The 14,499-nt window shown below is 45.2% G+C and overlaps 1 protein-coding gene across 1 annotated transcript in view; it reads right to left on the reverse strand.

The window, feature by feature from the left end:
* LOC135918264 (glutathione S-transferase 1-like) overlaps positions 1-6,986 on the reverse strand; it is a 49,555-nt gene extending 42,569 nt beyond the window's left edge. The window contains exons 1-2 of the mRNA XM_070532840.1: positions 6,905-6,986; positions 5,662-5,874 (exon numbers count right to left, since the gene is read on the reverse strand). Of these exons, the coding sequence (XP_070388941.1) occupies positions 5,662-5,874; positions 6,905-6,940 (249 nt within the window). The 5' untranslated portion in view covers positions 6,941-6,986. The remainder of the gene's footprint in view (positions 1-5,661; positions 5,875-6,904) is intronic.
* Positions 6,987-14,499: the final 7,513 nt, after the last annotated feature.

Here is a 14,499-nt window from a genome sequence, read left to right on the forward strand (position 1 = left end):
ACCCATACCATATATGGAAACAAAGCATTGCTTGAGCGCAGGTCTGTCGGCGGCGGCTGCTGTGAAGGCTCATGGGAAATGGGTCCTCACCACATTAGGTGCACGAGGTAATTTCTAGGCGCTGAGCATACGGAGTGTGCTGGAGCGAATACACCTGACAGCACGTGATGAGGGCAGATTGTGACGAAGGGACCACAAAGGGCTACTGCGTACCGAACAATGTCTCTAAAAGGCCCGGCAACCGTAAAGCGCTTCCCAAAAGTCATCGCGCATATAGGCACCAGATATAAAATAGTGGGGTGGCGTCAGAGGACGCTGGCTTGCCTAGGCTAGCTGTTTCACGTCGTGCTTGCTTGATAGCGTTTTATCTGTACTTTATTTTTACTTGTAAATAGTGCGGCCCAGCCATGGGCCATGGCGGGAATGTTGTAATGCAAATGCACAAAACTGGCGCCATTGGATTTGCCCTCGTACAAGGCACAAAATAGTGCACGTGAAAGCTACATTGCTGAAGTTTAACAGAACTACGTTTTACGAGAGCACTCTTGAAAATTCAGCTCACCTCATTGTTATCGAATTACACTAGACACTGATAAGTCTGGTAACTCCGCAAAAGACAACAGCAGCACCACTCATTTTAGGAATTGCCACAAGCGTAGATCAGCCGAACGACCAGTGCCATGATGATGTCAGTCATCACCCACAGTGAACGCCATCCATCACCATTTCCGTACCAAAGAGCGGCATAGAGACAAGACAAGGGATGAGTCGAGCAAAAGCTTAACGGTAACGGTACCTGAGCGGACAAATCCTACCAAGCTCGAGAAACTTGGATAGCGTCAACATTTTCGCCACACCCGAGGCTTCGGCACACTAGCGTCCCGATTTTTCTTACCTTTCTCACCCAGCATACAGTCCTCACTTGTGTCCAAATGTATGACATATCGCAGCGTGCTTTACCTCCCCCCCCCCCCTCCTTCCCTTCCACACCTGCCTTCAGCATGCCAAGGAAACGCGAATAGCAGGCAAACGCGAAGCATGGAGATACATGAACGGGATGGAAGCGTGGCGCAATGAGTCGCACTTGGTGGCGCTAACTAGAGTCGCCGATGCTGCGATAACACAGCTGCAAAACTGTCGGCGCGGTGGGCATGCCAGAGCGTATGCGCGAGAGGGGTCGGGGTTTTTGTAGGTGTAGCGCGTAGCTGGACGGGAGAGTGTACCATTGCTCGATCTTTCTTTTTCCTTCTTTATAAACTCGTGGCAGGGTACGCAGCGAGCCTTGCTAAGGAAAGTTGCCTGGATAAGGTCGCTGCCGTCGCGGCGACTTAAGCAATATTCCTTTTTTTTAGGAAGGCAAAATAAGCGAACCTCGTTCAGACTCACTAAGAAATATATGTTTTTCGTTTTAGCTCACTCAGAGTCAGTCCAGTTTCGGTAAAAATTCTATAAACCAGGCTCGCTCGGTCTCAGACTCACCAAAGTACTCAGCCGAGCTCACACGGACTTAAAACTCCCCCGGAACTGCGCTTAGTCGGGCTGACTTGGACAAAGACTCAACAAGAACGTACTCATTCAGGCTCACTTCGGCTTAGGCTCACGGGACGGTGTGAGTTGTAGTGAGTCGTCTCATGAGTGAGTTTGCCAGCCTAAGAGTGTCATACGAGTACATTAGAGTGGGATCTCATAAACGGCTCAATGTCTGCAGTTGCCTACAGGTGCTCAACACATCGCAGCAGTGTTGAATCATGAGCGCATCTGAAAATTGCGCTATAGTGGATTTATGGTACAGTGTGCCTTTGACAATAGCATGATCAGAACCGTCTGACACACCTTCTGCTGGCACAGGTTAATGTAACGTTTTTAAGAGTTATTTAGCGCGTTGCTTTGACGAAACCACGGGAACTACGAAATACCGATTTCTCTGTGTGTTTGAGGCCGCGAACGGAGCTGCCTCGCGCTTGTATCTAGATGAATGAAAGCGAGCATGCGGACAGCAAGAAGGAATCTGCTGCAAAATCCAGCGCATAGAGAGAACAGTTATGTCAGCAGCTTCGTTACGAATATGAAAGTTTCAAAACTACTTGGGTTTAACGCTTCAGATCTGCACACTGGGGTAATGAGGGATGCCATAGTGGAGGGTTCCGAAATCGATTTGGACTTCAGGGTTCTTTAAAGTGCACTCAATTTCACGAGCATTTTCGCATTTCAATCTAAGAGAATGCAGTGGCGAAGCCGCATTCAGACCCTCGACCTCGTGCTCAGCGGCCAAATGCCATAGCTGTTATGAGCTATCGCGGTGGGTGACTGTGGAAATCCACGTAAGTCACACTTCATAGGGTACGTAGTGACCGAGAAAGCGTATGGCAACTATCTTGCTCATCCAATCATAGAGCGTGAACCGAGGAGCCAACATAGGATAGACATACATAGAGCTTACATACGAATAATAAAATATTTCAGAAAGCAGATTTTCTCGTACTCAAATTGCGCATATTGAGCTCTGTGTAAGTTTCTACTGTCTGCGTCCCTCGTTATGCGCGCCCTAATTGGATTATCAAATAATCAACTAGCCCACGCTTTCGCCGTGTTGACGCCATCGAATCCGTTTGTCTTCTGTCTTGCACACCAACAAGGTTTATTTATTTATTTATTCAATATACCCCCAAAATACGAGGGTATTACATGGGGGGGGGGGGTCAATCACAAGCACTGGTTGTAGTTTGTACATACTAAAAACAAGAGAGGTTAACAGAAGTAATAATACAGTGAAACATAGTTAACATACAAGATGATTAGGTCACAATTATTACAGAGAAAACATTAGTACATATTAGGAGAACATAAGGCAACTGCACTAAAAACACCAACAAATATCGAAAAACACTGTAAAAGTCCCAAAAAAGAATAATAATACGATTAGTCGACAAGTCGTGAGCGAATTAAATGTTGAAACTTAGTCAAGTCTGGTTCCGTGGCAATGACTGATGGTAAGGCGTTCCATTCAGTTATTGTGCGTGGTAAGAACGAAGATGCATAATGGGATGACTGGCAGTTAATGCGTTTGACTTTGTATGGATGGTCACGGCGTGGAAAAATAACTGTTGGTGACTGAAAGAAATCATCGTGAAGTGATGGATGGTGATAAAGCTTATGGAAAAGTGTTAGGCGAGAAATTTTACGGCGAAGAGCTAAGTTGTCCAAGTCAGCTTTATTCTTTAACGCGGTGACGCTGGTGTAACGTGAATAATCTGAAAATATAAATCGCGCAGCACGGTTCTGCAAGGCTTCGATGTTACTTATGATATACGTTTGTTCGGGATCCCAGATGGCAGACGCGTATTCTAGTTTAGGACGGATTAATGTTGTGTATGCTAGTTTTTTAACATGCCTTGGGGCTTCTTTTAAGTTATGTTTAATAAGTCCGAGAGTACGATTTGAAGAGGCAAGGGTAAGGTTAATATGATTATTCCATGATAAGTTTGATTGAAGATTGATGCCAAGGTACTTGTTGATGCCAAGGTACACAGGTTGATTGCAAGCACGCACGAGAGCGCTGCAGTCTAGGCGCAAAAAAGTTTAATGACGTCGTTTCTTTTTCTTCATGCGACGGGATTTCTCAACATCCCCCCCCCCGGCCTCCTGCCCAGAAATAAAGAAAAATTAAGCACGCAAACTACTTCAGGAAAACAATGAAATCACAAGTTTCCTAGCATTGTTACTTGAGATAGTTTAATGTGGCAAAGAAGAGAACAGAAGTTTAGGATAGGTAGCGAGAATAGGTAGCGATAGATAGCGCTGCAGTAGGCGTAGCCAGGCTGCTGCTGCTGATGATGATGAATGTGGCAAAGTAACGTTAAGGGTCTAAAGGCACTCGTCCTGTCTTTGTGCCTTACCCTCTCTGTGATCATGATTATAGACAATTCATTATTGTTCGACGTGCAACAACTGGCTCAACAGCAAATACCTATAATAGAAGTGGAGGACTGCCCCCCAATTTTGACCTCCCGGGTTTCTCTAATCTCCACTTCCTCAAAAAAAGAGGAACTCCTTTTTTTTTCATTCCGCCAAGAGAGTGCGGTCAACGCGATAGGGCATTAAACACGCCACCTTGTACAGAGCACCATAACGCCATAACGACTGAGCCGCTGTGACGTGTGCTTTTGAACACTATTGATTTTAGGATATGACTAGTGGTAGAAAATGAACATTGTATATTGGAGTTGATGTATATTCGAATTTTGTACAATTGATGATACAAAATCCTAATGTTTGAAGACGACTGGGAATATCACATACGTGGGTCACATACGTCTAGCTATGCTCTACCCTGGCTTGATTAGAGTTTTGAAAAACTGTTCAGGCGTAACTACACAACAAATGCACAACATTGTGACAAAATCAGGCGCACTACAGTTCTGTGCCGGCTAAACAATGCAGTCTTCTTACTCGTACCTGCTAACTCTATCGAATTTTTTGCGAACTTTGAGGACTTCATGTGAATTCACCATATCACGAGGGCCTGAAGGTCTACATAGCATAAATTCTCTTCGCAGAGAAGGCTCTGCCGTTGGACCCAGAATATTCATTCACTATACTTGTCGCAGCGAAAGGTTGTAAGAGCTGTAGTTGTTTGAGGAAAGTTCTACACATGTTCCTGAAGCAGGCGTACCTGGCAACACAATATATCTCATCGAAAAAAGTCAATGTGATCTAAAACCATGCAATCCTTGTGAATATTTACAATGTAAATGTTTGTAGTTTCTTTGTTATGCGTCTGCAGGTCGATCATATTTAAGAATGTGATTATAATGACAGCAGCAAACAGGGGACAGCGACACTAAGAAAAAGGGGCACACAGCACCCCAGCGCTTGTCCTGTTTGTTTCCTTTCCTCTGTGTCACCGTACATTTTGCGCTGCCGTCATAATAAGTTTTAGCCAACTCGGACAGATTCGCACCTTATTTTAACTAAAAGTTAGTATGTATCATTGGAGAGTCATGGGCTCAGGGCAAGCTGTTAAGATTTCGTGCGATTTCCCCGTCCTTTCAGTGCCGTGTCCGTGGAATTCTGCAAATTTCGAAGTTGACAAGTTGGCAGCAATGCTCCCACAAACGACAGTGGCAACCTTTTTCTCGGATGTTCCTCCTCGCAAAATGTCACCCCGACTCCAGGATGTAGATGAAACGGCTCCTAGAATAAACGAGTCAGTGTGTTTTGCTAATACTATGCTATCTCTGGGACGGTTCTATTGAACTACGCTGGCTGAGCGTCTGCTCAAATACGGTGGACTGGAGAAGTGTTCCCAAGCAACTCCTCATCGTATAAAACGCCGAGGCAAACTTTGAAAAGAGATCTTTTCCGGGAGCCAAAGGGTACAGCACTCGTCCAACTCGCATTATCGGGGTGCACTTCAAGTGCAACCACATTTCTGCGTGCCAGTATTGTGCTTGTATCAGTTTAGCGTATCAGTTTTCCATACGCTCACGATTATAGTTAAAGTAGTAATGCTTCGAATACTACGCACTGCTCTGCATTATAATAAAGTATCGACGATTCTAACAACATTGTTTTGGCTTGCCCCAAGCCTTCACTTGCAGGCGTGTTCAAAGAATTGAACACTGTGATTTGCACAGCCCTGGTGTATGAGCACTGACCCACCTTTCTAAACTGGGGCGTCATGTGCTCGCCAGCCATGAAGTTGACCGGGATGAGGTTCAGACTGAGATTGAGGTGCCTGGCCACCATGCGCACAGCGCGGCACGGTGGGCTGGCGTCCATGTGGTAGAGCTCCATGGGCACTGGGTTGTTCGCGAAGCCTACGGGGGCCCCTAGCTTGTCTTGATTCAGCGGGTGCACCTTACTTTGGGCCTTCTGAAACGTGAAGGCACAGCAAAACGGAAGTACTAATAAGCGAGGCAATCCAGTAAAGGACGAGAAAGAACATAGAATCTGGCTATGGTAAGTGCCGCATTGAACGTCGGCTGCAAACGTTAGATAATAGCAGCAACGCTGAAAGGGAACTTGATAGACCGAGTGTTCAACGGCCGAACTTTACAGAAAGTTTGTACAGACTCTGACTCTTACGAATATGGAAAGCGTACAGAGACCGCAAAAAACGTAGACGTATATAAAAAATTCACTCGCAGTGTCACTTTAGGAAAGCATAACGTCAGAATTTCTTTAATGTTTATCCGGTCTACCTCCCGATTTTCTCGTTTTCTTTCGCTGTTCCCATGCCAACGGTATAACCCAACTAGCCCAACGTTGTACTCTTTTGCAGTTAATTTTATAAAACTTTCAACGCTAGCTTTACCTTGCACAGCCAATGCCATACTCCTTGCTTGCAGCCAATAATACTCCTTGCTTGGTGTAACCTATGCGCGATACAATAAATCGCCCGGTACTACAGAAGAAACTCCGGTGACTTTTAGCGGGCTCTTTCCTGCAATGCGGAATAACAATGCGAAGTAGCCAACAGGAACGGGCTTCACCTAATAAGACTGATCGAGCCCCCCTTCCCCCTCCTCCCTTCCTAGGTGAAGATACTTTCCAACCTATGCAGTAACTGTCACAAGGTACAGAGACATGGAGCCACTGGGAATGGCCTCGTACACGCTAGCATGATGTAGACGCAAATGTCAGCTAAAGTGAGACTAGCACCCTGAAGACTTGAACCTGGTAACTGATTGGGCATCTGTTTGGCATTCTTTGACCACCATTAGCCTTGTAATGTTCGTTTTCTAAACAGCTTCTGCTTTTTCTCGCGCTGCTATGGCGACTACAAGCACATCTGTATGGCGTGCGAAAGTTTCCTCCAGAGTCGCTTATCGTTAACAACACAGGTCGCAAAATTTTTTTTCTACGTGCCGCAGCTGGATTGTAGAAACTTCCATGAACTCACGCGCGCTGCCGAGCTGGAACAGCAGCTGCACCACATCTGACGGCGCACTTGGGCTCGAATGTCCGAGAGGTTCCTGGATTTTTGTACTGATACAGTTAAAGAAATGCATAAAATTATTTAGGCAGGCATCTGTAGTATATCTTGTCTAAATGATAAGCGTACGTGCGCTACTTGGTAATTATACATAAACGAAGCTCGAAACAATTCCCCCAAAGCGGTTAAATGAACTTTACAACGCACACAAAGTACTCTGCAACGCGTCTCATGGCGCGCTAGCCCCTTCACACGGACATAGAACCGCTCACTGAGTACCACTCTTCAATCAAGTTGTATTACCGACATTCGCTATTAGCATTTGAATCGTCATTACAGCTTGCTCCTTCCTGTAGAGGAGCAAAATCGCTTCCTTTTTTTTCTTCTTTTAGAGAGTGCCGAGAACACCTTCGCACCAGAAGCTAAACGGATTGCTGGGAGAGACATTTAGAGGAATTTAGTAGTTACATGGGGTGAGCGGGGCGTAGTCGGCTATTTTCCGCGATTAAATGCTGATTTAAGCATTGGGCAGACCTGTGCTACTTCAAACCCGCAAGCCGGTGCTATGCGCGCATCTTGTAAAGCTGTTAGCGACCGAATACGCCCGACGTGCGAGCTAAGCTTAGGCACTTCTGGCATTCCGAAGACGAGCACAATTCCAGTGCCATCTTTCGTCGTTTCAGTAGAAAGGGCGCAAGCGTCTGTTTCCACGGTAAGCCACTGACGAACTCAAGACTGCGACACCTCGCTGGCTACTTCGCTTCCGTTGTCGCAGCAGGCTGCTTTCGTTTCGTTGTCCTCCGATAGCACGATGCTCTGAAGTTTAAACTTTACAAGAGTCAGCGTTTGCAACGCTAAGCTACCAATGAGCGCGTTTTAGCCAAAGCTTCCAAGCACGCAATACTACAAAATTAGCTGCAAGGTATCCTAAATTGTTCCTCTCTCGACACAAGTAACCTCTGCAGATCCATGAAAACCGCCTATTGCTGCTCTGCTTCGAGGCAATGGCACAGTTTGCCGATAAGTTACGTTAAATCGTGTCAGCGACCCTTTCATTGTGAGCTTTATATTGACGTACACTTGATAACATACACAGTCAGTTGTATAATCCTAACCATAGCTAGGCAAAGTCTCGCCATCTCGCGGATTTGCGTATGATGACTAGGCCACATGCGTACACCGAACCAATTTGCTGTGGAGCAGAGTATAAACACTTTTGTGTTAAGCGGCATGTGAAATAGAACCGCGCACTACATTCATAGCTTCTTTTCTCGCACACAAAAGATAGCGTCGCAGTGGGCAGCCTTGAACGAGAGAATGCGTAATTCATTGCATTAACTACTAAAAATTGTTTTGAGGAAGCGCAATATTTACCCACGTTGTTTTTGGAGGCAGCAACGAAGCCTTGACTGACTCGGATGGTAAAAACGAGATCCTCAGCACCTGTGTCTCAAAACCAAATCCACAAAATAGATAATAAGACTCCGAGACTTACAGTGTGCGCCTGCGCCAACCGTTTTGGGTCCCGGAAACATTTTTGTGGGAGGAGGGCGCCCCTAACGTTTCTTGAGAGGTGCGCTCCCCCGTCTTAGACTGTGGAAAGCCCCCAACGCAGCCGCTAATGGTCTCTCTTTATCGATAAAGGTCATTTTATTGTTGACAACATCGGGAACAACAGTGTTGTCGATTGACAGCGCAATCACGTCGCTAATTGTTTCTGCCGGCCTTCTAGGCGCACTCGAATGTAACGAGCTGCGCTGTTAGTTCCGTTAAGTTTATTTTCTTCGTGGACTTCATTTTCGGAGGACAACGAATTCACCGGCAATGTTTTTCGAAATGATTAGCCAGATGCTTTAAATATAAAGACGGGAAGGTGATAGCATCAGCGTTTGTAGGATGGCTGTTCCAGACTGTCGCTGTTATAAAACAGCATGGGAACCAAAATGATAAAGTTCGAACCCATGATGGTGAGACTAGACGCTTACGGTCGGCCGTGAAAATTTGAGAGTTGCGGGTATCACGCGTGTTGCTTTGTGAAGGGCAGTGCTGAAAACTAAACGTGGTAAACGCATCGGCTAGCTATGCGTCACCGATATTGTTGCAGCGGGAAGTCTGAAACAACGTGAAAAGTCGGTTTCAATTTATATCCTTCTGTCACTCGTGTTAACTCGTACTAGAATCGGCGATCTCCATATCTCTTCCGCAGACACAGCGCTCTTGTACTCCGCAATTCTTTACAGGCCCCTTGCAATGTCAGAAACAATCGTCTGCGGGGAAAAACAAAACCCACACATGGACACACATGATGGGAGTAAACTTAATGCCAGTGTGTTCTTATGTGACTGTGTTTTTTTTTTCACATAGGCACTGCGTCATGTGACGTTTTTTGGTTATTGAGGTATGGCAGCCCCTCGGTTTTGAATATAGATGCCGTACTGTAATATCATATTGCGCCATTTCTGAAAGTCTGCCTGGAAGAATTGCGTCCCCTATATCGCACGTAAAAAAATAGTCATGCAATGGGATTGTATTTCTTTCTTAACTATTTCTGCAGGAATTGAAAACTTCTACCGCTGAAAAACGACATAAGCCACGCACTACTATCGCTGTATAGACGTGCAATAATCCCACGGTATAATTTGCGGCTATAGAAGTTGTTTCGCTTACATTCAAAAAACAAAAAAATTTACCTGGCGAGTTTGCCTTTCTGATTGTGCTATTGCAAGAGTAACACACCTTTTTCGTGTATTTTGCGTAGTTGTGTTGATAATTGACTTTGTTTTTGTATTCCTCCTTGATGTGAGCCGATGGAAAAGTTGCAGGAGCACCTTTACTGTCCAATTGGCTCCTGCAGTGCGTGACAGTTTCAGTTTCAGTTTATTTCTTTAATAAGGAGGAGACATACATGTTTACACAAATATACAGGAGGAGGTCCCAGAGCATGTGGCTGAAAGGGGACCTCCTGTCAGAAAATTTATACATTAAAGGAAATACAAAGCATAAAACAGCAATACAGTAGTCACTATGAGGAAGATTATACAAAGTATATGTACAAAGTGTAAAGTAATATAAAGTCAATAGCTAGCCGAAGAATTAAAATAGTAGTTTAAGGCATTCGCAACAGAACAAACCAAAATACTTATAAAGGCTATAAATTAGAGAAAAAAAACTAAAGAAAAAGAAAAAAACGGAAAGGAAACGAACAGGAGTGAAGTGAATTGCTTAGATATGTGGATTATTTTGGCTGTCTAGTAGAGAAGTGAATAATGTTTTCTTGAAGAAACCCAAAGACGAAGAGTGCTTGACAATTAGTGGGAGGCTGTTCCAAGTGGATAATGCTGCGAAATATCCAGATTGTTGTCCATAATTAGTACGTATTAGTGGCAATAAGAAATTGTTGTTAGCTGCAAACCTTGTGCGGTTCAAGTTAACCAAAGTAGCCACTGAGCATATATTTACTGGAGAAGGATTACGTATTAGCTTAAATAACATTACGCCTAACTTATATGCAACAAAATTCTTTACTGAAAATTTTCTGTGGTTGAAAAGTATATCAGAAGCACTGCAGCAGAATTGGCCGAACGACAATATCCGGATGGCTTGATTCTGCAAATGCTGTAGTGGTGCTATATGAGTTGGATATGTATTACCCCATGCTGTAATGCAATAATTGAGATGGTTGTGAACAAAAGAATAATAGAAGGTCGGCAAGGCTGGTTTGCTAAAATAATATCTGGATTTAAATAAAATTCTAATACCGGGAGAAATTTTGCGCTTCAAATAGGCGATATGCTTCGTAAATTTTACGTTTGAGTCAAGAACTGGCAAGAAGAGGAAGGCAGCAAAATGCAACCGCAAATGGACGCAAAACGAGCACAAGAAGGAAACCCCTTGTTCAAAACGTGGAAGGCCATGCTCGGCCTCGGGGGCCTGGAAGACCAGCAACTCGTCGCCAGGGCCAAGAGGGCAATTGAAGCCAGAGGGTTCCTGAACTAAGGAACCTTCCCACCTTAGGGTGATACCGGGCCTCGCGCGGGTCACTGTGTCGAATAATAAACGTTTCTTTCTCTCTCTCTCTCTCTACAAAAAGTGATTAATGATGCTGTAAAGTGGTGTGATTACCAGCATGGCACAAAAGAAGCCAAAAATAAAGGTAAACATGGAGGCACAGGCGAAATGTAGTCGTGTACGGAAACAGGCCCTTAGGAGGCGCGAAATATTCATGAAAGTTTGGACCTGATGGTGCAAAGCTGTCTAAGGTCACAGAACACCCGCCACAATGCCAAAGAATTTCAAGAACTCATCCAGTGAAGAGACGTAGGCCCAAACAATGAAACGTTCCTTTCCTTCGAGCGCTTCCTAACCTTACGTGAGGCCTCCTTACAGCGAAGGACCGATGGAGGAAGCAAGCATACTCTGAAAGCTCCCTTCACCCGTCCTCACGTAAGGAGCGGTTGCCGCCATGCCTGGGTTCGAGATTATCTCTTAAAAGCTTTAGGCGAACACCAGAACACCCCTATTCAATAAAAAAGGTTGTATCGTCGCACAATCTCTAAGTTGATGAGCTAATATAGAGAAGCGTGGACGCTATTTTTTAGTTTTGTTTACTAAATCTAAAGAAGCAGTGCATTATAGTGCGAAACTTGATGTGCTCCTGCAACGCTGGCACGCCGGCGTCGTGCAACGCCTAGCAACGCTTCCATGCCGCACGCGTGACTGAAACGAACGTGCCTGGCAAAACGTACCGTGCTCGCGCTTCTCCGAAGGTGGGCGACAGCACGCACGCGCAAGCAAACGTCACGTGGTTAAGCAGTGAGGCGAAGTGCTCGTTCAGGGCCAGGAGCGGCGTAAGGACGCATGAAGGTAGCGTGGCCCAAACAATAAAACGTTCCTTTTAGGGGTGTGCGAATATTGAAATTTTCGATTACGAATCGAATACGAATAAGGCGAAGAACTATCTTCGAATATCGAATCGAATATCGAATACATGTGTAGTATTAAAAAATTGCAAGAGAGGTAACAATAGGTTTATTACCCTTTTAAAAATAACATTGCATTTTACAAGGTTGCTTCAAATTAAAGAGGCACTCAATTATAGATAATAGACTCAGGTAATGCCCTCAGTCAGGTAAAACGCTTGTTACAGATTGTCGTGAAGGAAAATTAACTGCTCAATATGGCCAGAAAGTAAACGCTCTCTATGCACTGTCACATTTCTACCGGTAGAAAAGACTCTTTCACTAAGAACTGAAGTGGTAGGGATCGCCAAGTACTTCCGGGCGAGAGTACTTAAAAGCGGGTACCTGAAGCGGCCAATGGACTGCTACCACTCACAAGGATTCATGCCCCTTTCCAGAAGAGGCTTTTGCGCGTAGTCTGTAACTTCCCTCTCAGGGGCAGATGCCAAATGTGTCTTCTCTTTGTTCATCACTAGATCGTCAAAAGCATTCCATACACTCGATGCCACCAGTGGACACGAAGTCGACGCTGGCACGGCGGTGTCCCCACGGTGTTCCACGACGGCTTCCTGGAGCTCCCTTGTCACAAGGTTTTTCAGCCAGATCATCTGACCAGATGCCTGATGAACTGTGGCCACAAAGCGCGGATCAAGAAACATCCCTAGGCTGGCCACTTCATCAAATTTCCACTCCGCACAAAGAGCCTTGATACATTTTGAATCAATGTTAGCAAACCCTGAGTTGCCTTTGCAACCTTCAAGGCAATGGGGCATTCCAAAAATAATTGGAATTATAAAGCTTGGTGAAAAAGAAACCGAAACTGATCATGTCTCAAATGCCTGAAGCAGATAGACTGAAACAGAGCATACAGATAATGGCAACTCAGGGTTGCAAAGGCAACCCTGAGTTGCCTTTGCAACCTTCAAGGCAATGGGGCATTCCAAAATAATTGGAATTATAAATCTTGGTGAAAAAGAAACCGAAACTATTCATGTCTCAAATGCCTGAAGCAGATAGACTGAAACAGAGCATACAGATAATGAGCGGATCATGCGAAGTTCTCAGTTAATAAACATGTTCTTAGGAGAATGCGGAGCAAGCATACAATTGGTTAATTGCTCAATTATTCGCAGTCTATCCGAATATTCGCCGTTTCCACCGTTATTCGGCCGTCCTCGGATATTCGTGAATTTCCGAACATGCATTTCTCGAATCGAATACGCTTCGAATATGGAAAATATTCGATTCGTATTCGAAATTCCGAATATTCGCACACCCCTAGTTCCTTTCCTTCCAGCGCTTCCTAACCTTACGTGAGGCCTCCTTACAACGAAGGACCGATGGAGGAAGCAAGCGTACTCTGAAAGCTCCCTTCACCCGTCCTCACCTAAGGAGCGGTTGCCGCGTGCCTGGGTTCGAGATTATCTCTCCAAATCTTTCCGCGAACACCATTATTCTATTAAAAAATGTTGTATCGTCGCACAGTCTTTAAATTGAATATCTAATATAGAGAAGCGTGGACGCTTTCTTCTAGTTTCGTTTACCAAAGTTAAAAAAAAGTTGCGCATTACAGTGCAAAACTTGATGTGCTCCAGCAACGCTGGCACGCCGGCGTCTTGCAACGCCTAGCAACGCCTAGCAATGCTTGCATGCCGCACGCGTGACTGAATCGAACATGCCTGGCAAGACGTACCGTGCTCGCGCTTCTCCGCAAGCGGGCGACAGTGCGCATGCGCAAGCGAATGCCACGTGGTTAAGCAGTGAGGTGAAGCGCTCGTTCAGGGCCAGGAGCGGCGTAAGGACGCATGAAGGTAGCTTTGGAGCTACCTTATGCTGAGGAAGCACCAAGGAAGCCTTCACCGAGGGCTCCTCAGTAAGGAAGCTTTCAGAGTGACATAAGGTAGCCTCACCCCAATGAAGGCTTCCTTAGTGAGGTAAGGAAGATTTCATTGTTTGGCTTCTTATGCTGAGGAAGTACCAAGGAAGCACCAAGGAAGCCTTCACCGAGGGCGCCTCAGTAAGGAACCTTTCAGAGTGACATAAGGTAGCCTCACTGCAATGAAGGCTTCCTTACTGAGGTAAGGAAGATTTCATTGTCTGGCCCGTAGTTTGTTTGTCATGGTATGCATTGTGAGATTATGTTTCTATAATTCATTCACTTACTTATTCCGAAGTGACCGCCACTCCCAACAGGAACTTCAGGGAGAAGTGCAGCCCACATTGTATTTTAAAGGCATGCGCATAGAAAAAAATCGCTGTGTATTGCAACGACACGTATGCGAAATGAACAGATGGCAGATACGCCTGAGACACATAGCGTTGCCTACCTGAAAAAAAAATATATTAAACGTTGTAACATGTACACGTGTAACAGACAACTCAGCACATATCTGAGATGCCTTGCATGCGGCGCCAGTCTTGACAGCGCCGGCATGTGCTTACAAGGACACCGAAATGACAAAAAGCTTCCAGGAACAACATCTAAGACGGCTTTGACAGCTTTCACTGAATGTATTGAGCGGTTGCGCATTCCATTTCTCACGCATTCGAGTAAAGGGCTGTAAGACGAAACATGAAGTGCTGTAAATGGCTTTTTTTTATGCC

This window comes from Dermacentor albipictus, chromosome 2 (assembly GCF_038994185.2).
Source record: "Dermacentor albipictus isolate Rhodes 1998 colony chromosome 2, USDA_Dalb.pri_finalv2, whole genome shotgun sequence".
In the NCBI taxonomy this organism is placed as follows: Eukaryota; Metazoa; Arthropoda; class Arachnida; order Ixodida; family Ixodidae; genus Dermacentor; species Dermacentor albipictus.